Source organism: Geotrypetes seraphini, chromosome 12, assembly GCF_902459505.1.
Source record: "Geotrypetes seraphini chromosome 12, aGeoSer1.1, whole genome shotgun sequence".
NCBI lineage: Eukaryota > Metazoa > Chordata > Amphibia > Gymnophiona > Dermophiidae > Geotrypetes > Geotrypetes seraphini.
This window is the reverse complement of record NC_047095.1, coordinates 92,429,708-92,455,686: the sequence shown is the minus strand read 5'-3', so window position 1 is coordinate 92,455,686 and position 25,979 is coordinate 92,429,708. Positions and strand designations below refer to the sequence as shown.

Sequence of the window (25,979 nt, the reverse complement as noted above, 5' to 3'; positions counted from 1 at the left end):
TAGTACCTGGCCAAAACCCAACGAGTAGCAATATTCCATGCTACCGATCCAGGGCAAACAGTGGCTTCCCCCATGTCTTTCTCAATAACAGAGTAGGGACTTTTCCTCCAGGAACTTGTCCAAACCTTTCTTAAAACCAGCTACGCTATCCGCTCTTACCATAACCTCTGGCAATGCGTTCCAGAGCTTAACTATTCTCTGAGTGAAAAAAATTTCCTCTTATTGGTTTTAAAAGTATTTCCCTGTAACTTCATTGAGTATCCTCTAGTCTTTGAAATTTCTGATGGAGTGAAAAATTGATCCACTTGTACCCGTTCTGCTCCACTCAGGATTTTGGAGACTTCAATCATCTCTCTTCTCAGCCATCTCTTTTCCAAGCTGAAGAGCCCTAACCATTTTAGTCTTTCCTCATATGCACCGAGTTAACTGGGCACCAATCTGAATATCAGCCAGTGCCCTGTTAACTTCTGGATCGGGCCACATACCCAGATATTCAATTCTAGGAGCTTCACATGACCCAGTATTGAATATCTGGAATTAGTTTAGCCTTCAGCTGTGAGCAGCTTACAAGTCGCTTTCCACCCCAGGCTGGATATTACACCCTATATTGTTTGCACTGTGTTGATTTAGTGATCCAAATGAGATTCTCTTTGTGATCTCAGGCTTTTGGGTGTGTGGTCTGAGTGCCTTTTTTGGGATCTGTTTGAGGTCAGGTTCCCCATAAATCATTATAAAATAGCTTATGGGAAGGGTGTTTGCCCAGAAGTAAGCAGCAGTCAGTGGAAGTGTGGCTACCAGGACAGACACATGTGTAGACATTGCTGGAAGGTGATGCCTACACAATGTTTGTCACCACTTTCAAGTGGCAAAGGGTGTTGGGGTAACAGAGGTATTAGATGACAAGATTCTTGGAGATACGGTAGAAGATCAATGCTTCTTGTGTCAGGCTCTGCTGTACCAGTGCTGGGGTTCCAAAGTGTAGGTTACTGTTGACCTACAGCATCTTTATATATATTCTAGCCATGGGAATACTTTGGATCAGTAAAATGTGCTGTAAAAGAGACACTATAATGAGAGTACATATTTATCTTAATTTTTATTATTTTTATATTCAATAAACTGAATGCAACACCCAACTATAGTGCATCAAAATGACTGTAAAAAGCACTAAACAAGTGGAGAGAGGACCTCAGCAGAAATCACAGCAGCTTAAAAGGACATATGACATCATTGGTTCAAAAAACTCTATAATATACTAATCCTTGATTTTAATAAGTTTTCTCAAAAGACAATTTTTAATAATGCATTTTCAAAACATGGTCACTCACATCCTATGCCTCATGTAACAAAGCATCATATTAAAAAAAAAAAAGCACTTAACGTGAAGAGTTTCCAGATATGTGCAGCAAAACAATGGAGCCAGTAACTTCCAAATCTCCAAAGAGAGCAGTCCCTACCAATGTGGTTGTCATTATCAAACAGTCTTTAAAGAAACTCATCCATTCCTGACTTTAAAAAAACTCATCCATTCCCGACAAGGGTCTCTTGTTTTCTCAATTATGGCTGCTTCAGGGGATGTATGCTTTAGTTCTGCAAATGGTTCCAGCTGGATGGCCCTATATCTATCAAAAGCTAGAGCAGTGGTAGATGATTTAGATCTTAGTGCCATAAGCAGATTTACTTTGCAAGATAATCCACTCTGAATATGCATGAGATGCATTTGCTTACACTGCGTCTACTCTATAAAAATGAAGGTCATACATATTTATTGTTGATATGTTGAAATCTTGTGACCCACATGTGATACTCAGACTGGACTTGCCTGCCCTGGACTTATATAGTTCCTCTAAACTTTTGTGTCTTGAACCAAAGTGTAAGTTACTCTAGGTAAACTACTTGGAGTTTTTCAGTTTTAAGAAACTAGAAGGATTCTACTATCCAAGCACTTTAGGCAGTGGCATGGATAAACCAGTAAAAACATTCATAGCCCCTCCCCCCCCCACACACATACACACCAAAAGTGATCAACAAAGCTAAAAATGTATTTTATCACAGTTGATGGGTTAGGTATTTCTTGGGTAGGCTCTGCAATGGAAAGAAAACACATTAATATTTCCAGTTGTGTAGCTATCAACAATCATTAAAGTCCCAAAAATGTTTTCCCTGCTAAAATGGATATAAGTATCCCTTTTAAATCACTATTTTGTTGATTTCTGTAGTAGGGGGCTGGTGTAGCGGTGATGCCATTTCTAGTGTGGAGCGCTATGACCCACAGACCAACGAGTGGCGGATGGTGGCTTCCATGAGTAAAAGGCGTTGTGGAGTTGGAGTCAGCGTCCTAGACGACCTGCTGTATGCTGTCGGAGGCCATGATGGTTCGTCCTACCTTAACAGTGTAGAAAGGCAAGTCTGTGACTGGCATCCTTCACTACCACCCTACCAAATATTGCTTTCTGACTAATTTACAAACAAATAAACTGTGAAAATGGATGTAAGCATATGCCATCTGTATGATTTGCTTCTCATTCCTGCATAAAATTGTGGGAATTAGCCCAGATAAGTCAATTTTATAGACAATATTTTTCTAGTTTTTGTTGATTATAATTTATGTAGAGATTAGGTGGTATTTTTTTCTAGAGTTTCTGAAGGAAAATAATTTCTTGAAGGCAGGAAGGTGACATGGGGAGAGATTATTGTGGGAAAAAATGTCAAGTTTGAGACCTTCATTTATTAGACTGTGGTTATGGAAGCTTAACCTGCTTTCCTCCTTTTTTTTAAACCATTAATCTGTAGTTCTTTTTGACTTGGGTTTCTTCCCTACCCACTTCTCATTGCTCTATGACTTGCAAGACATTACTTTGTTCTTCATTGCTTTAGTTTCTATTCTATGGGCAGGCTGTGATCTGATTATATTGTTCATTTCTAGCTGAGGCCACTCTCTTTTTGCCCATGAGATTGACTTATTTATTAATTGATCAGCTATGCTGCATTATCCCTCAGCATTTCTGACTAGTGGAATGATCTCTACTGGTCACTGCTGCCTTCTGACTACCATTCAAAGGTATACCTGCTATTGTGGGATTTCCAATTTTTTTTTTTCGTAGGGTGGCACTGGCTTTGTGAGGAACAAATTAGGTGTTAAGAAAGTTTATCATTTTTTATTCTGACTTAATCAGCATTAAATTGACAAATTACACAGGTTCCAATTTTGGAGCCAAATGGAAGAACAATCAAACCTGGGACATAGTAAACAACCAAAATAATTTTTCAATTTTACCCTTCTTCCATGTCGTCTTCCATGCAAGACCTCAAGGAGGACTGGAGTTTCTTTGACTCCATACTTGAAATGCATAATCTACTAACCACAAAACTAAGTTTGCCCCTTATAGCACCTGTACACGCAGTTTGTACTTTTTAACTAGTAGCAAAGCTTGTCATTTGTCTTGTGCCCATTAGACTTCTTTCCACCTACCCAGTAGTTTCTTAGATTTGTTTTCACACAAGTTATGAGAGGAAATAATATGTGCTGTACTGTCTAGAACCTAAATTGAATAGCAGTTTACAACCACAGTCCATGGTTATTTTTGCCTGTTTTCTCTCTTTCTCCAAGATCTATACTTAGTATCTGCATTTCTCAAAATTTTGAAATCAAAATAGGGAATCAAAGATTTTAGAGAAAATAAGTAAGGTAGTATCTATATTCTCTTGTGAAGAACTTATTTCTTCTCTATCTGTTGGAAATTTGGCTCTGAAATAAAGAAGCGAGAGACAGCAAAAGGTGAGGGACATTGTGCTTGACTAAGCTTCAAAGTAACAGTCTGACAAACCATTACAGGTATGATCCAAAGACGAATCAGTGGAGCAGTGATGTTGCTCCGACCAGCACATGCAGGACCAGTGTTGGCGTGGCAGTTCTTGGTGGGTACCTGTATGCTGTAGGCGGCCAGGATGGGGTCTCCTGTCTCAACATTGTAGAAAGGTATTTATACCCCCCAAAATTTTACAAATGAAAAAACCCCCAATACAAATAAGAATTTTAAAAAATGAGCATACCATTCTGTTAAAAAAAATCTATAAATTTAATCAAATGATGAGTAAGTCCAATGCTATGAATGCCCCTGCAGTTCACAGATGGTTTCCTATAACATTTGACAAATATGTGCAATAGAGTATCTATTGAGTACCCATGTTAATAGTGTTGCAATGCAAACTTGTGTCTAGCAGTTAATTTTACCTGTTCTTTTATTCATATAGGTTCTGCGCTTCAATCTGTAATTCTGTTAGTAGGTGCTAAACTTTAGCAAAAGGGCCCCATCGCCAGCACTAGAGGCAATTAGCGCTGCTGTTATTCTGCAGACAGTGTTCAGAGAGGAACAGCATGGGCGCTGAATATCAGCGCAAATAGTATATAGATGTAGTCAAACAGATGTAAACAAGGTACTTAGCTATTCCCTCCCATTGCTTCAACACAGCACACAAATCAAATTCTGCCCTTAAGCAGGAAACCTAATGACAGCTCAGAGCGGTTTGGATAGTATTTCCAGGGAACATGTGTGTTTAACAGCTGCAGCTTTAGGAGCCCGTTATAGTCACTCATCAATATTTTATTTTATTTATTTATTTGGTTTTATATCCCATCCTCCCAAGAGAGCTCAGAATGGGTTACAAATTTACATACATAACAAATCCTGGTAAAATATAACATGACAAATGTGGCACAGTGTGACACAGCATGACAAACATAGGATGGCAACTTAACATGGCAGACAGTCATATATACAAGCAGAGCATGATAAGCATAGTATTACAAGTGTGGCAAACATAGCATGGCAGACATAGTAAACTAAACTAAACCTTAAGTTTGTATACCGCATCATCTCCATAAAGATAGAGCTCGGCACGGTTTACAGGTAATTCAATAAATGAGGGAAGGACATAATAAGAAATTTAAGGTTATGAAGAGGATAGCTAGCTTTGCATTTTAAATAGATAGCTTTACATTTTGGAGAAAAGCCAGGTTTTCAGATGCTTTCGGAATAATTGGAATGAGCCTAGGTTACGCAGCGGGGCAGGGAGGTTATTCCAAAGCTCAGTGAATTTGAAGAAAAGGGATTTCCCTAATTTACCTGCATACATGACCAATGTTCCCTCTAAGGATTGATGAGGTGTGTGCAAAAAAAAATATGCATGAGCGACAAGTTACATACTCCACAAATTTATGAGCAGGCACGGAGGATGCATTTTTAAACAAATGTAGTTTATCCTTGTACTCCTTATGTATTTTTAATTATCTATGGATATGTTTGTATGTTTATTGTCCAAATGGTTTTATTTATTTCCCCAAATTTATTTTTGTTATACGCATTGAAAATATTTGATATTGCGTTTAAATCAAAATCTCAATAAACTTGAAACGAGTGCCCATGAGATTGTGGGAGGGTTAAATACTCAAAACTTAGAAGAATAACAATTTACTTAAAGTTTTTGCTTCGCCAGCTTTCTGGTATCTTTACATACATTGGCGTACCTAGCATATGTAACACCCGGGGCCCATCATTTTTTGGCACCCCCTCCACCATCTGTATGAAAAACATGATTTTTAGTAACAAGCCACACGTCGCACATGAGTACCTAGGAAAAGGCAGCAATCTTACATATTGCAGTGAGCAGCACATCAATACACCCATTGTAAAACTAAACAAGCCAGACCAGCACAGGTCAATCCTACACCGTCAATCCTAAAAGAAAACTATGTCTTTCGAACACACAGAATACAGAAAACACCTTCGCCTAATATGGAATATGTCGTCACAAACTAACCCCTCCCCCTTTTACAAAACTGTAGTGTGGATTTTAGCCACGGTGGTAATAGCTCTGACGCTCATAGAATTCTGAGCATCAGCGCTGTTACCACTACGGCTGGTGCTAAAAATCGCTCCACAGTTTTGTAAAAGGGGGGATAAAATAGAAATACACAGTTTCAACGCTCTAGCTCAGGGGTGCCCAAACGTTTTGGGCTTGCGAGCTACTTTAAAATGACCAAGTCAAAATGATCTACCAACAATAAAATTAAAAAACACAAAGCACACTATACGCTGAGAAAATGTTAATTATCATTCCTATTCTGGGTTTTTTTCAAAGAGGTCAAGGCAGATGACTCTATGCATTGTCACCTCAGTAACAACCATACAAAATTAGACAAATATACCCCCCTCCCTTTCTATTAAACCACAATAGCAGTTTTTAGCACAGGGAACTGCGCTAAATGCCCAGCGCTGCTCTTGACGTTCATAGGCTCCCTGCGCTAATAAACATTATTGCAGTTTAGTAAAAGGGGGCCATAGTGAAAAATATAGACAGCATATATAAATTCAGACACATTTTGATCACTAAATTTAAAATAAAATCATTTTTCCTACCTTGTCTGGTGATTTCATGAGTCTCTGGTTGCACTTTCATCTTCTGACTGTGCATCCAATCTTTCTTCCCTTCTTTCAGCCTGTATGTTTCCTCTCCTCCAGACCTCATTCCCTAACCCAACTTTTTCTTCCTCTCTCCCTGCCCTTTCTTTCTTTTTTCTCTCTTGATGCCCCCTTTCTTTTTTTCTGTTTCCCTTCTGTCTCCCTGCCTGCCCCCTTTCTTTCTCCCTACCCTCCACAAAGCTACTGCTGCCACCATCGGGGGAAACAGGCCCCAAAGCCACCGCAGCAACCATCGGGGGGAAACAGGCCCCAAAGCCACCGTCGCGGCTGCCCCAAGCTCTCTCTGCTTCCCACCGGGCCGACCAGCAATCCCCCAACGTCAGTTCTGCCGTCGGAGAGGAAGTTCCGCCCAGCCAGGCAGCGATTGGCTGGCCCGAACTTCCTCTCCGACTGCAGCCTTAGGGCGGGTGCACAACCGGGGCAGACCGCCCCCCCCCCCCCTTGATACGACACTGAAGACATGGCAGCGGCTCCTTTCACGAATCCCCACCTGCGTTAGAAGTCCGATGCAGTCGGGGATCTTGAGAGGAGCCACCGCTGCATCTTTCAACTTTAAAATACAGGCCGCCGCCGCTTCCTCTCACCTCCGCCCGCCCTCGAGTGAGCGACAGGAGAAAGCGTATGAGCGACGCCACTGAAAATAGTGAGCGATCGCTCATGCACTCACCTTAGAGGGAACACTGTTAACATGACGCCTTTTAACGAGGGGAAAGATAGTTTAAGTTTGTGGGCGGATCTGATATTGTCAGGTCTCGAAGAATTCCAGGATAGTGGAATTGGGGGAGGAAGAGTGCCATGTAGGATCTTGAATATAGGCAGGTACATTTTAAAGTGAATCCTAGAAATCACCGGAAGCCAGTGAAGTTTTGACAGAAGTGGGGAAAAATGATCAAATTTGCTTTTTTGCGAAGATATATATACTAGCATGACCAATGAAATAATAGTGGGAATGAGCCAAACCTGCAGGGAAATGAATCACGACTGTACAGCTGAAGAGGGGCTTGTGAGTGCATTATGGGAGTGACTGTCTTCTTCTGTCTCCCTGCTCGCCAGTTTGGGCGTGTGCAGAACCGTACCATATATTTTCTTCTATATCGCAAGTTTCAACAAGGATTCAATGCAGTTTACAGTAAGATTTATAATCAGTGGTCATGAATAATGAATTACACACTGAAGAAGTAGAATGTCTGCATTTTGACTTATAGGTTCAGAGAGAAGAGATGAGTCTTCAGCATTTGCCTAAAGTTGTAATATGTGTCCGGTTGGCGCAGATGCTATGGGAGGCCATTCCAAATTTGGGGCCTTGGAATGCGAAAGTGGATTCTTATAACTTCTTTCAGTATAAATGCAAAGGTGAGGGGAAAGCTACATACCAGGCATGTTCCTCCTCACCAAAAAATAACTTCCTAATGCTTAAAACTAATAGTGTATATATGATTTGCATGCTGTTAATGTTGAACTTTAGGAAGTTATTTTTCAGCACCGTTCCCTATTCTATGATATAGAGAACAGCAAAGGAGTTCTGAGCATTAGCCTATTAGTACACTAAATGCTAAGAAGTCCATTATATACCTAATGGGCTTCTTAGCATTTAGCAGGCACTAATTCTACTAGCATGTACTAAGCTTTAATAAAAGGGTCCCGTAGTTGGTAACATTGAATATTTGTGTTACGTTTACTTCTGTTCACTGCACATCTTATAAATTCATACAACCTATTACAATAAATCTCTTCTTAAACTTGCGAAGTTCCTTTCTCATGTACATCTGCTTTCTGAAACCATTTTGTTGACTGATTTTTGGGTGGGAGAGTAGGTGTAAAGGAGCAAAGAAATATTTTAGGAAATTATATTTTGAAGCCCATTCTAGATAGAAAATCAGTTTGGTTAAAGGTGTATAAAGGATTTAAAATAAAAAAAAATTAAACAAATTCATTCTGTACATTCCTGGCTTGTGAAACTGTTCCACCACTGGAACAATAATTGACCAGTTTTAACTGTAAGACAGAAACAGGCAAACTTGTCGACAAAGTGGGTCATTGAGTTTACACTGTGTTCTCGTTATCCATGTGTTCCATATTTACAGATTTGTTTATTCAATAAAAATAAAGTGTAACCCATTTTCTCTATTCATGTGCATTTTTGCTTAGTTATGGTCATACACAAGTGTGTTCCCATGAAGATGAAGATATTCATAGAGCTGTTCATGAGTACTGTTACACCAAAAGACTGTTTTTACAAAAAAACAAATTATAGATGATGCTGAACTGTTCAAAATTGTTAAAACGCATGCAGACTGTAAAAATTGCAGGCAGACCTTAAGAAATTGGAAGTAGAAAATGACATGGGGACAAATTTGTTCCTGTCCCTGTGGTATCTATCTTCATCCCATACCCACGAGTTCTATCCTGTCCCTGCAAGCTCTGTCTACATCTTAACAAGCCTCAAACACTTATGATTTTAAAGTGTTTCGATGCTGATAGGGACAGAACTTGTGGGGACTGGATGGGGATGGAGATAGATCCCACGGAGACAGGGACAAATTTGTCCCCGTGTCATTCTCTAATTCTCTATGGGCATCCAAATGACAGATGAAATTTAATGTGGACAAATGCAAAGTGATGCATATTGGGAAGAATAACCCAAATCATAGTTATTAGATGCTAGGGTCCACCTAGACAATATGACAATAGGCTGAAACCTTCTACCCAATGTGCGGCAATGGCCATAAAAGAAATCAATATGCTAGGAATTATTAGAAAAGGGATGGTAAATAAGACAAGAATGTTAGTCTCCATGATGCAATCTCACCTTGAGTATTGCGTTCAATTCTGTTCACTGTATCTCAAAAAAGATATAGCGGAATTAGAAAAGGTTCAAATAAGAACAACCAAGATGATAAAGGGGATGGAATTCTTCTCATATGAGGACAGACTGGAGAGGTTACGGCTTTTCAGCTTAGAAAACAGACAGCTGAGGGAAGATATGCTTGAAGTCTACAAAAGTGAATAATTTTTTTTACTACATCAAAAATTATAAAGATTAGAAGACACCTGATGAAGTTACAGGGAAATACTTTTAAAACCAATAGGAAGAAATAATTTTTCACTCAGAGAATAGTTAAGCTCTGAAAATGTTGCCAGAGGATGTGATAACAGCAGTTAACGTAGCTGGTTTTAAAATAGATTTGGACAAGTTCCTGGAGGAAAATTCCATAGTATGCTATTGAAACAAATGTGGGGGAAGCTATTGCTTGCTCTGAGATCCATAGCATGAAATGTTTACTCCTGGTGGAATTCTGTGCAATTGTGTAATACAGAATTTGTGCGGAATTCCCCAGGCACGCAGAATTACCTGTTTCTGTGCAGAATCTGCGCAGGCTCTGCAGGCTTCTCTCTACTGTTTTCCTGCCCTCGATGATGTCACTTCTTATTTCTTCAGACGGGACCATGGTAGATGGAAGCTTGCAGAGCTGGTGGCATGTTGCCAGAGGAATTGGCATCGCTAGTGACTGTGGAGAGAGGGTAGGAGATATTGACTACGGAGGGATGGGGTAATAAATGCTGGCTGGTGGGGTCGAGTGAGAAGTGCTGGCTGGTGGGTTACAGAGTTGAGAGAGATGCTGTATCGGGAAGGATAGGGAGAAGGCTGCTGGCTAGGGATGAAATCCTGTATAGAGTTGAGAGACATGTTGTCTCGGGAAGGATAGAGAGAAGGCAGTGCTGGCTAGGGATGAAATCGGAGAGAGATGCTGGCTCAGGGAGCAGGGTGTAAGATTTTGACTTGGGAAGGATAAAGGAGAGTGAGAGGGATGAGTGAGCAATGCAGACTTGAGAAGGTAGGGGAGAGAGGCTGGTTCAGGGGTGGAAGATCCTGTACACTGAGAGGCACAGAAACGAAAAGAAGAAATCCTAGATGGGGACTGAGTGTAGAGACAAGAACACTGAAATAATGCTGGGCACGGAGAGGGAGAGAATGCATTGAGTCAGGGGCACAGAAGTACTGCTAGACACAGGGACGTTGCTTGAAAAGGGGTGATTCTGAGAGAGAGATGATGGATGTAAAGGAATGGAGAGGGACACAGAGGGGAGAAGCTCAGGGGGAACAGATGCTGGGTAGGACAGATAGGGGCAAAATGTAAAATGGACAGGCAATCTTGGGAAGACAGTTAGAACCCCCCCCCCCACACACACACACACACACACAAATACGGAAAAGGGAATCTGGGACCTAAGTGAATGGAAAAATAAACTGCTCAGACAACAAAAGATAGAAAATAGTTTTTTGTTCCGAATTTATTGAAATATGTCAGCTTTCAGAAATGTTTTTTAACAACATAAAGGCAAAGTGAAGTACTATAAAACAAACCAACCAAACTTCATTAAGGTGGGCTTTTACAAAGGTGTTTTCTCTAGAAGAAAATCACTAAGTGAGAAAAACTTGAAGGCTCTTTGTTTTCTCTAGTATAATTTAATGAAAATACTGAATTGTACTGAAATTCTGGATAATAATTTGCAAAATTGTTTAATATTGTCAAATAATCTTGCAGAATTTGCAAATTTTGTGTGCAGACTTTTGAATTTTTTGCACAGAATTCTGCCAGGAGTAGATGTTGCTACTATTTGGGTTTCTGCCAGGTACTTGTGACCTGGATTGGCCACTGTGGAAATAGGATACTGGGCTAGATAGACCATTGGTCTGTCCCAGTAAGGTTATTCTTATGTTGTTATGTTAATAAGCAAGCTGATCTTTACAAGAAAGGTACCCAAAATGACGAATTTATGGTGTTAGCTAGCAAAAGTGTACAGTAAACAGGGAAACACAGGAACCTAACCCTCTTTTTCTCTTAGGATTAATGGTTCCATATTTGTGCTTTTTGATATTCATAGGGTTTTTTAGGCATCTAACCCTAGCAAATAACGAGAACACACTGTATTCAGTTGGTAAAGAATGTACTTTACAATAGTGAAAACCTATAAGGTTGCTGCAACAGATGGTTTTGGTAGTTTTGGCATTCTTTTCCAACTTTGATATTTGTAAATCACTTTAATCAGCCTTCTTGAAAGTGGCTAGTAAACATAAGATATAAAGAAGAAAATCTGTGCAGAAATCTAAGACAAAAGAAGATGAAGTAGAAATGACCAAGGAGAGAGATGATTCAAGATTCAATTGTCCACATAAGACATATTTATTACACCTCCAAGCATTATACTTGGGACTTTGCAATAAACTTGTATTTTATGGATAATTGAGTCTTACGTCATCTCTTTCCTTGGTCAATTTTCACTTCATCTTAAATAAACATAAACAACAAAAAGCATAAGTTCCTAGTATCGGAGAAACAGAAAGGTAGAGGTCTGAAAAGTTAAGAGGGTCTCTGTGCTGAATCATATGCACCTTGCAGGAGGCATGGAAAATATAAGGAATTTTAGCACTTGGCTAAAAAAAAAAAAAGCTAGAAAAGTTCCCTGGATTGAGCTGTGGCTTGAGGGGTGCACGTGGAGTAAAACTTAGCCTTCCCTCAGGGATTGATGGGAACAGCAACCATTTTATTACTGCTTTGTGCCAAAAATATATAAGTAAAGCATGCTCGGTCCTTTTTTCCCTCATTTCTCTAATAACCCCCCTCCCCTTTTTACAAAACTGCAAAATCAGTTTTTAGCGCAGGCTGGCACTCTTGACACTCATAGAGCATCGGGAGCAGCGCTGAGCATTTGGCGTGCCGGCCTGCGCTAAAAACGCTTCTGCGGTTTTGTAAAAGGAGGGGAGGGGGGTATGTTAATGTCACGTGTGTGTCAGATTTCCTTTCTTCACTGTTTCCTAGGTAGGAGTGCAATGGTAAGAATAGCCTGTGGCTTCCCAGAATGCTGAAAAATACAAAGGATAATAGTCTCCATTTAAAATCACTCTTGCAACTGAAAAAGGGTAAAAGGAAAAGCATACATTTTCCAGCTCTTTCTTTAAAAAACAAAAGATAGTACACTCTAGCAACCTCTTGCAGTGAATCTGCTTACCCTGATCACCTGCAGTTTTTAACACTTACTTCAAGAGGTCAGAGGTCACGAGGAGCATTCAATAAGATGTACAAATCTGAGTTTTATTGCCAAAACTGTCCATCTGCCCTTTTATGCCACAGTTTGGACATTTTTTTTCTTTTTTGAAAATGAGCCTCCAAATCTCATAAAATCATTACTAACTTTTTTTTTTTTTTTTTTGCACTACAGGAATCTGTACTAGGACCATTGCTATTTAGCATATTTATAAATGATCTGAAAATTGGAACAAGTGAGGTGATTAAATTTGCAGATGATATGAAACTATTCAAAGTTTGTTAAAACACATTTGGACTATGAAAAATCACAGGAAGGCCTTAAGAAATTGGAAGACTAGGCAGATGAAATGTAATGTGGGAAAATGCAAAGTGATGTACATCAGGAAAAATAATCCAAATCATAGTTATCAGATACTAGGGTCCATTCTTAGGAGTCAGCAACCAAGAAAAAGATATAGGTGTCATTGTAGACAATATGCTAAAATCTTTTGCCTAGCCAAAAAAGCAAACAAGAATCATTAGGAAAGGGATGGTAAATAAGATCAATAATGCCTCTGTTTCTCCATGATGCGACCTCACCTTGAGTATTACTTTCAATTTTGGTCACCGTATCTCAAAATAGATATAGCGGAATTAGAAAAGGTTCAAAGAAGAGCGACTATTCAGCAGTCGTAGCTTTGATATAGGATACTTAGGAGCTGAAGGTAGCACTAGCCCTCTATAAGGGGAGTAGTTAGCTGAGAACTGTGTTTGTCTGGCTTCATCTGCTGGCAGGGGGACATTGCCTACTCATTTGGAAAATAACAGGTAAGTCCAACTTTCTCCTCATCATCTCTTCCCCCCCCCCCCCGGACGCAGAGCATATCCATTTCAGCTAGTTAAGAAGAGAAGCCTGAGGGAGTGGACAGATGATTCAAAGTGGGAACTCCTGCACATGTCTAGTAAACCTTGTCAAAATTTTGGACTTAGGGAGGGCAAATTTCTATCTCTGGAGCTATTGTGAATATCACTTAAGGTGTGGCTGTATTATCTACGTTGTCAATGAATGTTAAATATAAATGGAGTCTTCTGTAATGTATGGAGTAGCACATAGCTCATCCAAAGGTTTTGCTGTTGGCATTAAAGATAAGATTTCTTTATATGCTGATATGTTTAAATTTAAACCATTAAAAGCAATATATATGTGTGTGTGTGTGTGTGTATATACAGTACATTGTGAACTGAAAAGAAACACCAAAATGTTTTTTGTCATATCTTCCACAGAACTTGGCCAATTCTTACAAAATTTAGTGCGTCATATCCTAAATGAAGTTGATGTAAAATGTTGTAAATATTTCCTGCCACACCAAGTTTCAAGTTTCAAGTTTCAAGTTTATTCAATATTTGATCAATCGCCTATCAATAATTACTAAGCGATGTACAAAAAATATTAATATTGGGTAAACAAGAACAAAATTGAGTAAAAAGATAAAATCTTTAAACATAGACAAAATACTACATGATACATTAGGATGGAGGGGAAAGAACTACAATGTCTGATAGAAAAGGAAGAACAATTAAGGGTAATATACAAAGGGTAGGGGAAAATTAGTTTATTGGGAATAAAAAATACATAATTAAGTAGAATGAATTATTACTATAAAGAGCAATTGGCTTTTCAATTAAACACCGACATGTGAAAATGAGTTGTTGCTATGGGATATATGCAGAAGCAGATGATAGTTTGTAAACAGTCTCTGTATCAAAATGATTTTCACTGCAGACCGAATTCTGATAAAGAACTTAGTTATAGCAGTCTAAACTAAACTAAACCTTAGGTTTGTATACCGCATCATCTCTACATTCGCAAAGCTCGACACGGTTAACAGGTGTTAGGGTAGAAAGGAACTCCAGAGGAGGGAAGGATGAAGAGGAAATTTAGAAGACTAGAATAATCAGAGAGGGAGGAAGAGTTACATTTTTGAGAATAACCAGGTTTTCAGATGTTTACGGAAGAGTTGGAGGGAGCTCAGATTCCTAAGAGGGGAGGTAAGGTTGTTCCAGAGCTCAGTGATTCTAAAAGGGAGGGAGGAACCTAGTTTTCCTACAAGGGAGACGCCTTTTAGAGAGGGAAAGGAGAGTTTCAGTATTTGGGTGGATCTGGTGGAATTGGATTAGAGGAATTCCAAGAAAGAGGAATAAAGGGGGGGGGGGAGGATGCCATGTAGGATCTTGAAAGTAAGGCAGGCATATTTGAAGTGGACTCTGGAGATTATCGGAAGCCAGTGGAGCTTGGACAAAAGCGGTGAGATGTGGTCGAAGTTGCTTTTTGCGAAGATAAGCTTAGCAGCGGCATTCTGAATCCGCTGGAGTCTTTGAAGGTTTTTCTTTGTTAGGCTTAAGTAGATAGAGTTGCAATAGTCCAGTCTGGAAAGGATGGTGGATTGGACAAGGACGGGAAAGTGTTTTTGATGGGAACAGGTTCTCACTTTCCTCAGCATGTGAAGGCTGAAGAAACATTTTTTTATTAGGTAGTTGAGGTAATCATTGAAGGAAAGTGTAGAGTCAATGATGACTCCCAGAATTTTCTTGAGTATTCAAGATGCAGAGTGGGGCCAGAGGACAGAGGGATGGCGGTGGGCAGTTGGTCCAATTTTGGGCCGAGCCAGAGAAGTTTTGTTTTGGATTCGTTCAGTTTCATATGCACAGTGTGGGCCCAGGATTGAAGGTTCGATATACATGAGGACATGTTCGCAGAGAGGTTGGTGAGGTTCCGGTCGGTCTCAAGGAGGACAAAGATGTCATCTGCGTAAGTGTAAAGTGTTTCAAGGGGGGAGAGATGGAGGAGTTTAAGGGAGGACATATAAATGTTGAAAAGGATAGGGGAGAGAGGTGAACCTTGTGGGACTCCACAGATCGGGTTCCAGGGGGAGGAAGAAGTGTCCTTCATGTTGACTGTGTAGGAGCGGGAGCGTAAGAACTTCGAGAACCAGTCAAGGACTGTGGAATTAATGCCTATCTCGGTGAGTTTGTAAAGTAGGATATCATGATGGACGACATCAAAAGCTGCAGAGAGGTCGAATTGAAGAAGGACAGCAAACTTGTTGCGAGAATGGAGATATTGAACTTTTGAGATTAAGGCGGTCAGAAGGGATTCGGTGCTGAAGTTGGGACGGAAGCCGTATTGGTAGGGTAGCAGAATGGTGAATTTTTCAAGGTAGGAAGATTGTTGAGTGGATATGATGGATTCTAGCATCTTGGTAAGGAGAGGAATGTTTGCTATTGGGCGGTAGCTGGAAGGTGTAGAGGGGTCTAGATCAGGTTTTTTCAGTAGTGGGGTTAAGGAGATATGGCCCATTTCTGGGGAGAATAGACCCGAATGGAGGGCGGAGTTTATGAGAATGGTAAGAGATGAGATGGCCTGAGGGGGAGTGTTCTCGTAAAGGTAGGATTTCAATTTGAGGCAGAGATTATGGACCAGACATTCAGAAACAAGTTCGAAGGAAGACCAGGATCTGTCAGCTGGGATAGGGTAGGAGTCTGTAAGGATAGGGTTGGGGTCGATTGGAATCAGAGATTTGTAGGAGATTGAAGGAGGGAAGGAGCGCCTCAAGGTGGAGACCTTATCGCTGAAGAACTTTGCCAGAGAATTGGCTGAAGGGGAGGAGGGGAGGATGGAGGCATTTTTGGAGGTTAAGGAAAGCCAGATGTTAAATAATGTGCTAGTCTGGTTGTTGGATTTGGAGATTTTGTCACCGTAGAATTTTTCCTTGCAACAATTGTTGAAAGAGTTTCCACAGAAGGATTGGAACAGAAATGACCTTGATGTGCTGCTACGCAAGATTCGAGCAACGGGCACTGAGGATCATAAGCCAGGCAGTGGAGGACTACGCTTGATTGGCACACAAAAGCACATTGACATTGTACGCGATCTTGTACTGAGCCAGGAGGACATGCTGCAAACACACATATAGCAAGAGAAGCAGCAATAAGCCAGACAACTGTGGTTAGGATAATTCATGACAATCTGAAATTAAAGTGTCTTAAAAAGCGTCATGCCTAAGAGTTAATGTTATACAACAAAGACACATTCCGGAAATGGTGCAAGCAGGTTTTGATCAAGTATCTGGAGCACAGCGTCGGCTTCATCTGGTTTACAGATGAAAAGATATTTAGAGTAGCTCCACCGATTAACACACAGAATGATCACCTGTACGTGCCTTCAACAACACTGAAGCGTGAGGTTAATGCCAAACTCCTACAAGGACCCGCCTGGCCTTTAGCCAGTCGGTCTCAACTCGGATTCACAGATCTGTTCTTCATTGATCCTGAGGTTAAGATCAATGGCACATACTACTGGGTCATCCTGTTGATGCAGAAGCTGTTGTCAGCGATCTGTTGCATGTTGGGAGACAACTTTTATCTTCCAAAAGTACAGTGTCCCAGCACATCAGGCATAGGACACTGTAGAATTGCTACATTGGGAGACCCCAGACTTCATTGGTTCAGACCTCTGGCCTATGAATTCACCAGACCTAAATCCAGTTGTCTACTGGATTTGGAGGCTAATACAGGAGTGCATCTATAGACAGCGATATCTGATATCAAAGACCTTAAACAGTGCCTCATCTCTGTTTGAGCTAAGCTGAAGCAGAGTGTCGTTGACAAGTCCTTAGATCAGTTGCAACCAAAGTTCAGGGCGTGCCTTCGTGCAAAAGGAGCGCACTTCAAACATCTACTTAATTGAAATATTGCTTAATTGAAATATTGAAATATGCCATGAAACCTTTTGATATGTTTTTATTCAGTTCATAATTCATTTTCACAAGGTATTATTATTATTATTCTTTATTCTTATATACCGCCATACCCAGAGAGTTCTAGGCGGTTTACATCAATTAGCAAATGATCTGCATTGAATAGCAGATTTACAACAAAATTAGAAGTAGGTTTACAAAATTAGAAGCAGATTTACAGCATAATTAGAAGTATTTTTAACAGCAAATTGCAGGCTGAACTACGATAAATTACAGTGATTTGCCGCAGTCAGCCGTGAAATTACAGCGATTCTTAACTGTTTGCAAAGAGTGCAGGTTTACAACAATATTACAGAAATTGCAGGTTTGATCGAGCTAGGTAGGGGAGGTAGAGAGTGGGGGAGGGAGGGACTGGTGAAGGCGGAAGGGGGCAGGGGTGGGGTAAGTGTCATGTGAGGTGAATGGATTATTAAGGGTCGTGTTTGCTGAAAAGGTACGTTTTTAGTAGTTTTCTGAATGATAGGTAAGTGGGGGCCTCGAGTATCATCTGTGCTAGCCATGGGTTCGACTTGGCTGCTTGGAAGGCAAAAGTTCTATCAAGGAATCTTTTGAGAGGACAGTGTTTAGGCGAAGGGAAGGCGAACAATTGAGTTCTCCGTGATGTCCTGTTGCTGCAGTAAAGGTTAAAGTGTGTGTTTATGTAACTTGGGGAGGAGCCGTTAACCGATTTGTAGCAGAAGCAAGCAAATTTAAAAAGAATTCTAGATTCAAATGGTAGCCAGTGTAGTTGGTGATAGAAAGGGGTGACATGTTCCCATTTCTTTAGGCCAAAGATGAGGCGCACCGCGGTATTTTGGACTATTTTTAGTCTCCTGGTAGTTTTCTTAGTGGCGTTAAGGTAGATGATATTGCAGTAGTCGAGGATGCTGAGGATGGAGGATTGTACAAGTAGGCGGAATGCATTGTCATAGAAGTGTTTTTTTATGGTGCGAAGTTTCCAAAGTACCGAGAAGCTTTTCCTAATTATGAGGTCGGTATGGTTATCTAGAGATAAGTTTTTGTCCAGCGTGACTCCCAGAATTTTTATGGTCGGATCAAGGGGGAAGGTCTTTCCTTTTAGTTGAATTGTGGTTTCCTTAATTTTATCTTTGGGGGAGGCTAGGAAAAATTTTGTTTTGTCTGGGTTTAATTTCAGTCTGAATGAAAGCATCCAGAATTCTATCTGGTTGAGAGTGTTTGAGATGTGGTCGAGTAGTTCTTGTGAAAAGTTGGTTAATGGGATGGTTATTGTGATATCGTCTGCGTAAATGAAGAATTTGAGATTTAGGTTGTGTAAGAGTTTACCTAGTGAGGCTAGGTATATGTTGAATAGGATGGGGGATAGGGGGGAGCCCTGTGGGACCCCGCAGGTGTTGTCCCAGCAGTATGAGAAAGAGTTATTCTTGAGTACCTTGTATGATCTATTTTGTAGGAACCCCTGAAACCAATTGAGGACCTGGTCTGAGATGCCTATGTGCGCTAGGCATTCCAGGAGAATGGTGTGGTCGACCAGGTCAAAAGCACTGCTCAGGTCGAGTTGTATGATCAGGGCACTTGAGCCCTGACTGAAGAGTGTGAGGAGGTGGTCGAGAAGGGAGGCTATGATGGTTTCAGTGCTGTGGTCCGCCCGAAATCCTGATTGGTTGTCACTTAGAATGTTGAATTTTTCAAGGTATGCGGAAAGTTCCGCTTTTACCAATCCTTCCGCTATTTTGGTAAATAGGGGGATGCTGGCGATCGGCCTATAATTAGATGGGGAGTTTGGTGGTTCTTTCTCATTTTTTAAAATTGGGGTGATCATTATTTGACCCTGCTCCGACGGGAAGTTACCTTTGGATAATAGGTAATTAACCCATGTCATCATTTTTGCTTTAAAATGGGGGGGGGGCCGTTCTCATGATTTTTGGTGGGCATGTGTCCAGATGGCAGTAGGAGTGAGTATACTTGTTGTAGTAAGTATTGAAGGTTTGCCAATCGGTTACTGCGAATTGTTTCCAACTAAGGTCGACTTTGGCTCCCGGGTCTGGGTTTGGTGGATTCATGTCTGTGAGGATGGGGAAGAGCTCGAGGGGGTTGGGGCTGGCTGGTAGAGTTGTTCTTATTTTTTGGATCTTGGTATTGAAGAAGTCGGCAAGGGTGTTGGCGGTTAAGGTGGCTTCTTCGTGTAGGTTTGTGTAGGTTTCTATGTTGTAAAGATCGTTGACCAATCTGAAGAGGTTATTGCTATTGGTTTTAGGATTACCGATTTTGTGGGAGTAGAATTTTTTTCTTTTTTCACTAGTGAGGGTTTTGTACTGTTTTAATTTTTGTCTCCATGCCAGTCTGTGTTCTAGCGTTCCGGATTTTTGCCATGATCTTTCGGCTTTTCTGAGGTCCTTCTTGCATTGCAGCAGTTCAGAATCGAACCAGCCCTCTTGGTTGGGGGTTCTTATTCTGCGGGTTTTTTTGGGGGCAATCTCGTTTAGTATATTGGTACTATCTTGTATCCAGGAGGTCATGATTTGTTCCGTATCTTCTATTGGATTGGTGTTGATTTCGAAGTGGGACCAGAATTCCATTGGGTCAATCTTTCCTCTGGTATTGTGGGTTTTGACGGTTCTTGTTTTTTCGCTTTTAGGAGGTTTAAGTTGGCATCCAATGGTGAAGCTACATAGGCGGTGATCGGACCAAAGGGAGTCTGACCAGTTGCCTTGTTTCCAATAAAAAGTGGGATTGGTCTGTTCCTTGGAGGATAGAGTTACCAGGTCTAACTGATGTCCTCTTTGGTGGGTTTTGATCGGGGGGTGTTTGTCAAAGCCTAGTTGTGAGAGCAGTGACCAGAAGTCCGCGGTTTCAGGTTGGTCAGTTTGCTCGAGGTGTATGTTGATGTCCCCACACAGTAGGTTGTATGGGCTTGTTAGAGAATTGGTAAGAAGTGATTCAGCGAAGTCGTCTTTGGTCGTGGTCCATTTTTTGGGGGGTATGTAAAATAGAGTGATGGTTAGTGAGGAGGGCAGAGATGTTGATGCTAGGGCGATGGTTAGAATTTCGGAATTAGGTGAAGAGGTTGTGTTAAGAACGGAAGCATTGAGATGGTCTCGGAAGATTATTGCTAGTCCTCCTCCTCTTCCCCATGTTCTGGCTAGGGAGAGTATCTTGAATCTTGGTGGTAGACAATCTTTAATAATGATGTCTTTGTCTGAAAGCAACCAGGTTTCTGTGAGAAGGACAAAGTCGGGGTTGTTTTCAGTTAGCCAGTCTTTGATTAGTGTGGATTTATTCCTCATAGATCTGATATTCAGGTAAAAGCCCTGCAGGGACTGGTGGTTGGTGTGATTGGGTGGGGAGTAGTGGGAGTACGCCAGTTTTTTTAGGGTTCTTAGTAGTGTTGTGGAGTGGGAAATATTTATAGCATTTTACATCAACTTCATTCAGGACATGATGCACTAAATCTCATGATTTGTGCTTTGAACTTAAAAATGGATCCAGTGCTGGAGTGCTTTTCCTGCCAGTCGGATTAGAAGAGTAAGGAATCATTTATTTGTATGTCCAGAAAACCATAAAAAAGGAAAAAGATGAGATGCAGATTTTTGGGATGAGCATTTAACAGCTCCATAAATGTGCTGGTTGCACTTAAATAAGTGGCTGGTTTGTTCCACCAGGGTTTTTAAGCTGTTTTGTATTAACATTGTTCACTATCCCCCTCCTTTCCCAACGCATAGCGTGGGTTTTAGCGCCAGCAGCAGCGGTAACTGCTCTGATGCTCATAGGAATGAGCATCGGAGCAGTTACCACTGCTGCCAGCGCTAAAACCCACGCTATGTGTTAGTGAAGGAGGGAGCATATTTGTTACAGAGCAGAACAGAACTGTCTTGGCAGGGAGTTTCCCCGTGCCCTTCTTTCTTTTTATGTCTCCTATTAGAGTGATTGTTGAATGCTTTTGTGGTTTGGGGGATATAACCCAATTGTCAAGCCTACTGTACATGTATACTGGAAAGAAGATTATTGAAGTAAGAACCTAGTCTTTCCTTAATCACAATTAACCATTTTAAATCATCTGATTAATTGCTATTGTAAGTTTTGATCTGTCCAAAAAATTCTTGATATATCCAGATCCAGTTCCAGTGCAAAAGGCAAATGAGTCTTGAATTGATGGGTTATTCTTCTTTACTCATGAGTTTTGTAGAAGGCATCATCTTCATTTTTCTCTCGGCTCTGCCTCCTGCATCACTGGGCTGTTCTCTAGCTCTACTCTACAATTTTTCTTTCTACAAGTAAGTTGGAAGGTGTCTTTCTAATCTGTTCTGATTGGATTTTTTATTTTCTGAACTGTGAGGCTTGCAATGCTCCAGAGGTCCCCAGCGCTACTGGGGCAGCTCTGTCTGGGAGAAGACACAGACTCTCTGGTCAGAAGTCTAGCCAGGAGGACAACCCTTTTTCAGGGTACCTTCCTTGCCAGCCTGCCCTAACACTTTGGTGGCTTGGGGACTGTTCCCCTAGGAGCAAGGCTCACTCCTGGTTATTACTAGAGCTGTGGCTCACTGATTGAGCTACTGCCTCTGCACCAAGAGATGAGATCAAATCCCCCCCCCCCCCCCCCCGACAAGTCCCCTTCCTCCTTTCTCACTAAATTTGACTCCTGGCTTTCTGGCATCCTTGATTCATCTTCTTCCCTCCTTCTTGGGGATTTTAACATTCACGCTGACAATCCCTCTGATACTTGTACCTTAAGTTTCTTGCCTTAACCTCCTCATTCAACCTTCAGCTGTGCTTCACTACCCCTATCTTGTCTTCTTCTCCAACTGCTCTCTGACTTCTTTACCTCAGTGCTCCCCATCTCTGATCATCATCTGATAACCTTCACAATTACTTTTACAATCAGCTACACCCAGTCATCAACAACGGGTTTCAAAATCTTCAAGCCCTCAGTCCTTCTACTACTGTTTCACTTCTCCTCAGCTCCATTATGTTATCCAAGTCTGTCCACGAGGCTGTCTCATTGTACAACTCTATTCTCTCCTATGCGCTGGACACCCTTGCTCTCCCTGTTCCCTGCTCTCTCAGGCGTACCAAACCTCAACTATGACTCGCTCCCAGTATCTTCCATTTAATGTTCCTATACCCACTGTGCCGCCTTTGGCTCAAATTTCATACATTAGAGAAGACATCAAAGTTACTAAAATCACAGACATTAAGTATACGGGAGAATCCCTCTGGGTGAACCTTACCAGGGGCAATAACAAATGCCTGTATCTTGGTGTTGTATATAGACCACCAAGACAAAAGGACGATGCGGACCAAGAACTAATTGAAGACATTGAGATCATCACACTGCGAGGAGACACAGTGCTGTTGGGAGACTTCAATATGCCCGATGTGGACTGGACAAACTTTCAGCTACAACCAGTGACAGCAAGAGGCTACTAGCCTCCATACGAGGAGCACGCCTCAAACAGATGGTACTAGAACCCACCAGGGATCAGGCGATCCTGGACCTGCTGCTCACCAACGGGGACAGTGTCACAGAGGTGTCAGTAGGAGAAGCTTTGGCCTCCAGCGACCACAACATGGTGTGGTTCCATCTGAAGAAAGGAATCACTAGGTCAAATACATCAACCAAGGACCTACATTTTAAAGGGACTAACTTTCAGTGCATGGGGGACTATGTCTACAAAGCACTGCAAAACCAGAGCATGACGGACACTGTGGAGGTACTATGGTCAGCTCTGAAATCAACCCTGCAAGAAGCAACCAACATTTACATAAAAACTGTGGGCAAACGGCACAGAAAAAATAGACCGAAATGGTTCTCAGCAGAGATCTCGGAACTAGTAAAGCAAAAGAAAAAAGCATTCGTAATCTACAAACAATCACAACGGCCGGAAGCTAAAGAAACCTTTCTGGCGAAATCTACACATGTTAAAATGGCAGTCAGGGAGGCCAAACTCCGGATGGAAGAAAATTTAGCAAGACAAGTTAAAAAGGGGGATAAATCCTTTTTAAAGTACGTTAGCGACAGGAAGAAGAACTCAAGCGGTATTGTGCACCTAAAGAAACCTGACGGCAATTTCATTGACTTGGACGCGGACAAAGCAGAACTACTCAATAACTACTTCTGCTCAGTCTTCACCTGCGAAGCGCCAGGATCCGGACCTCAGCCACAGACAAAAGGGTGCTCGAGGGTCCATTCCGGGACTTTGCATTTACTGCGGGCATTGTCTACCACGAACTAACAAAGATAAAGTTGAACAAAGCCATGGGCCCGGATAATCTACACCCCAGAGTACTTCGGGAATTGAGAGATGTTCTGGCAGAACTGTTGGCTGAGCTTTTTAATCTTTCCCTAACCAAGGGAAAAGTTCCCTTGGTCTGGAAAACTGCCAACGTTATTCCGCTCCACAAAAAGGGATGCAGGTCAGAGGCCAAAAATTACAGGCCAGTGAGTCTCACATCAATAGTATGTAAACTCATGGAAACATTGATCAAAAACAGATTGGACATGATTCTGGAGGATGAAGGACTAAGGGATCCCCACCAGCATGGCTTTACAAAGGGAAGGTCTTGTCAGTCCAATCTGATAAACTTCTTTGCCTGGGTAACAAAAAAACTGGATAAGGGAGAATCCCTGGACATCGTGTATTTAGACTGCAGTAAGGCTTTTGATAGTGTCCCACACCGTAGGTTATTGAACAAGATGAACGCAATGGGCCTAAGAGAAACACTGACTGCATGGGTAGAAGACTGGCTTAGTGGTAGACTTCAAAGGGTAATGGTAAACGGTATTCCCTCAAAAGCGTCGGAAGTGACCAGTGGAGTACCGCAGAGCTCGGTCTTGGGCCCAATACTATTCAATATCTTTCTAAGGGACCTGCCTCAGGGACTTCAAGGTAAAATTACATTATTCGCTGATGACGCTAAACTATGCAACATTGTGGACAGCGCAGCAGAACCTGATAGCGCAACCATGCCCGGCACTATGGAGCAGGACCTACTTTTACTAGAACAATGGTCCAGTACTTGGCAACTGAATTTTAATGGCAAAAAATGTAAGGTAATGCACCTTGGTAGCAGAAATTCATGCAGAACATACACCCTGAATAGTGAAAACTTAGCAAGAACCACTGCAGAAAGGGACTTGGGAGTTCTCATCCGGGAAGATAAGAAAGCTTCCAATCAGGTGAAGAAAGCTTCAGCAAAGGCAAGACAAATGCTGGGTTGCATCAGAAGGAGCTTTATCAGCCGAAAGCCTGAAGTTATACTGCCGTACAGATCAATGGTGAGACCTCACTTGGAGTACTGTGTTCAGTTTTGGAGGCCACATTATCAAAAGGATGTGAAGAGAATGGAGTCGATTCAGCGAATGGCCACTAGGATGGTCTCAGGACTAAAAAATCTCCCATTTGAAGAACGCTTGAGCAGGCTGCGTTTATATTCTCTCGAAGAGTGCAGAGAAAGGGGGGACATGATAGAAACATTCAAATACATCACGAGCCGCATTGATGTGGAGGAAGAAATCTTTTGTCTTATGGGTCCCACGGCGACAAGAGGGCATCTGCTAAAACTCAGGGGGGAAAGATTTCATGGGAACACCAGGAAGTATTTCTTCACCGAAAGGGTAATTGATCGATGGAATGGTCTTCCACATCAGGTAGTCGAGGCCAGTACCACACTCGACTTCAAGGGACGATGGGACAGACAGGTGGGGTCACTCCAGAGGAATGCTTAAAAGATGGATTCTCGAAGGAGGGAGGGTTCTTGTGTGGGCAGACTTGTTGGGCCGTCAGCCCTTTTCTGCCGTCATACTCTATGTTTATATGTTTCCTTCACTTCATATCTATGCTGACCTCCTTTAATTCAGCTCTTACACAGGTCAAGCAAGACTACTGCATCCAGCTAACTAACTCCCTTTCTTCCAAACCCTGCCATTTCTTTGCCACACTGAATTCCCTCCTCAAAGTGCCTCCCTACTCCAACCCCTCCATCTCTCTCTCCTCGGACGATGACTGAATAGTTCCACACCAAGGTTCACAAGATCGCCCTTGAATTCGCTGCAAAGTCACATCTTCCCCATTCCACCATCTACTCTCCTAACCTTCTGGCTCACGGCAACCCTTCTTCCATAAGAACATAAGAATTGCTGCTGCTGGTTACTTCACCAAAACAACTCCCCCCTTGCCTGGTCCCACTCTCTCAACCCTCCTTCAACTCCCTCTAACTTTTCTTCCTTCTCTGAAATCATGGAGGAAGAAACCATACACCATCTGTCCTTGACCAAGCTTCAGACCCCATTCCCACCCCTCTGCTTGACTCCATCTCACACACTGTTATCCCTGCTATCTGTCTTATCTTCAACCTAACCATTTCCACTGCAATTTTTCCTGATGTCTTCAAACATGCGGTGGTCAAGCCGCTTCTCAAAAAATCTTCACTGGACCCCACCTGCCTGTCCAACTATTGCCTTGTCTGTCTTCATCTATTCCTATCCAAGCTACTAAAGTGTGCGGTCCCATGTTGCTTACTCGACTTCCTTTCATTTTGACACTCTTGATCTTCTACAATCTGGCTTTTGCCCCCTACACTCCACAGAGACTGCCTTCACCAAAGTCTGCAGTGACCTGCTACTGGCAAGATCTAAAGGCCTTTACTTGATCTTCATCTTTCTTGACCTGTCTGCAGCCTTTGATACTGTTAAT

General features: G+C 41.7%; 1 protein-coding gene across 4 annotated transcripts in view; it reads left to right on the top strand.

Annotated features, from left to right (window-relative positions):
- Positions 1–25,979, top strand: part of KLHL20 (kelch like family member 20) — a 162,469-nt gene that overhangs the window by 93,827 nt on the left and 42,663 nt on the right. For all 4 annotated transcript variants that reach the window (XM_033915423.1, XM_033915421.1, XM_033915424.1 and 1 more), the window contains 2 exons: positions 2,220–2,403; positions 3,836–3,979. In XM_033915423.1, the coding sequence (XP_033771314.1) occupies positions 2,220–2,403; positions 3,836–3,979 (328 nt within the window). The remainder of the gene's footprint in view (positions 1–2,219; positions 2,404–3,835; positions 3,980–25,979) is intronic.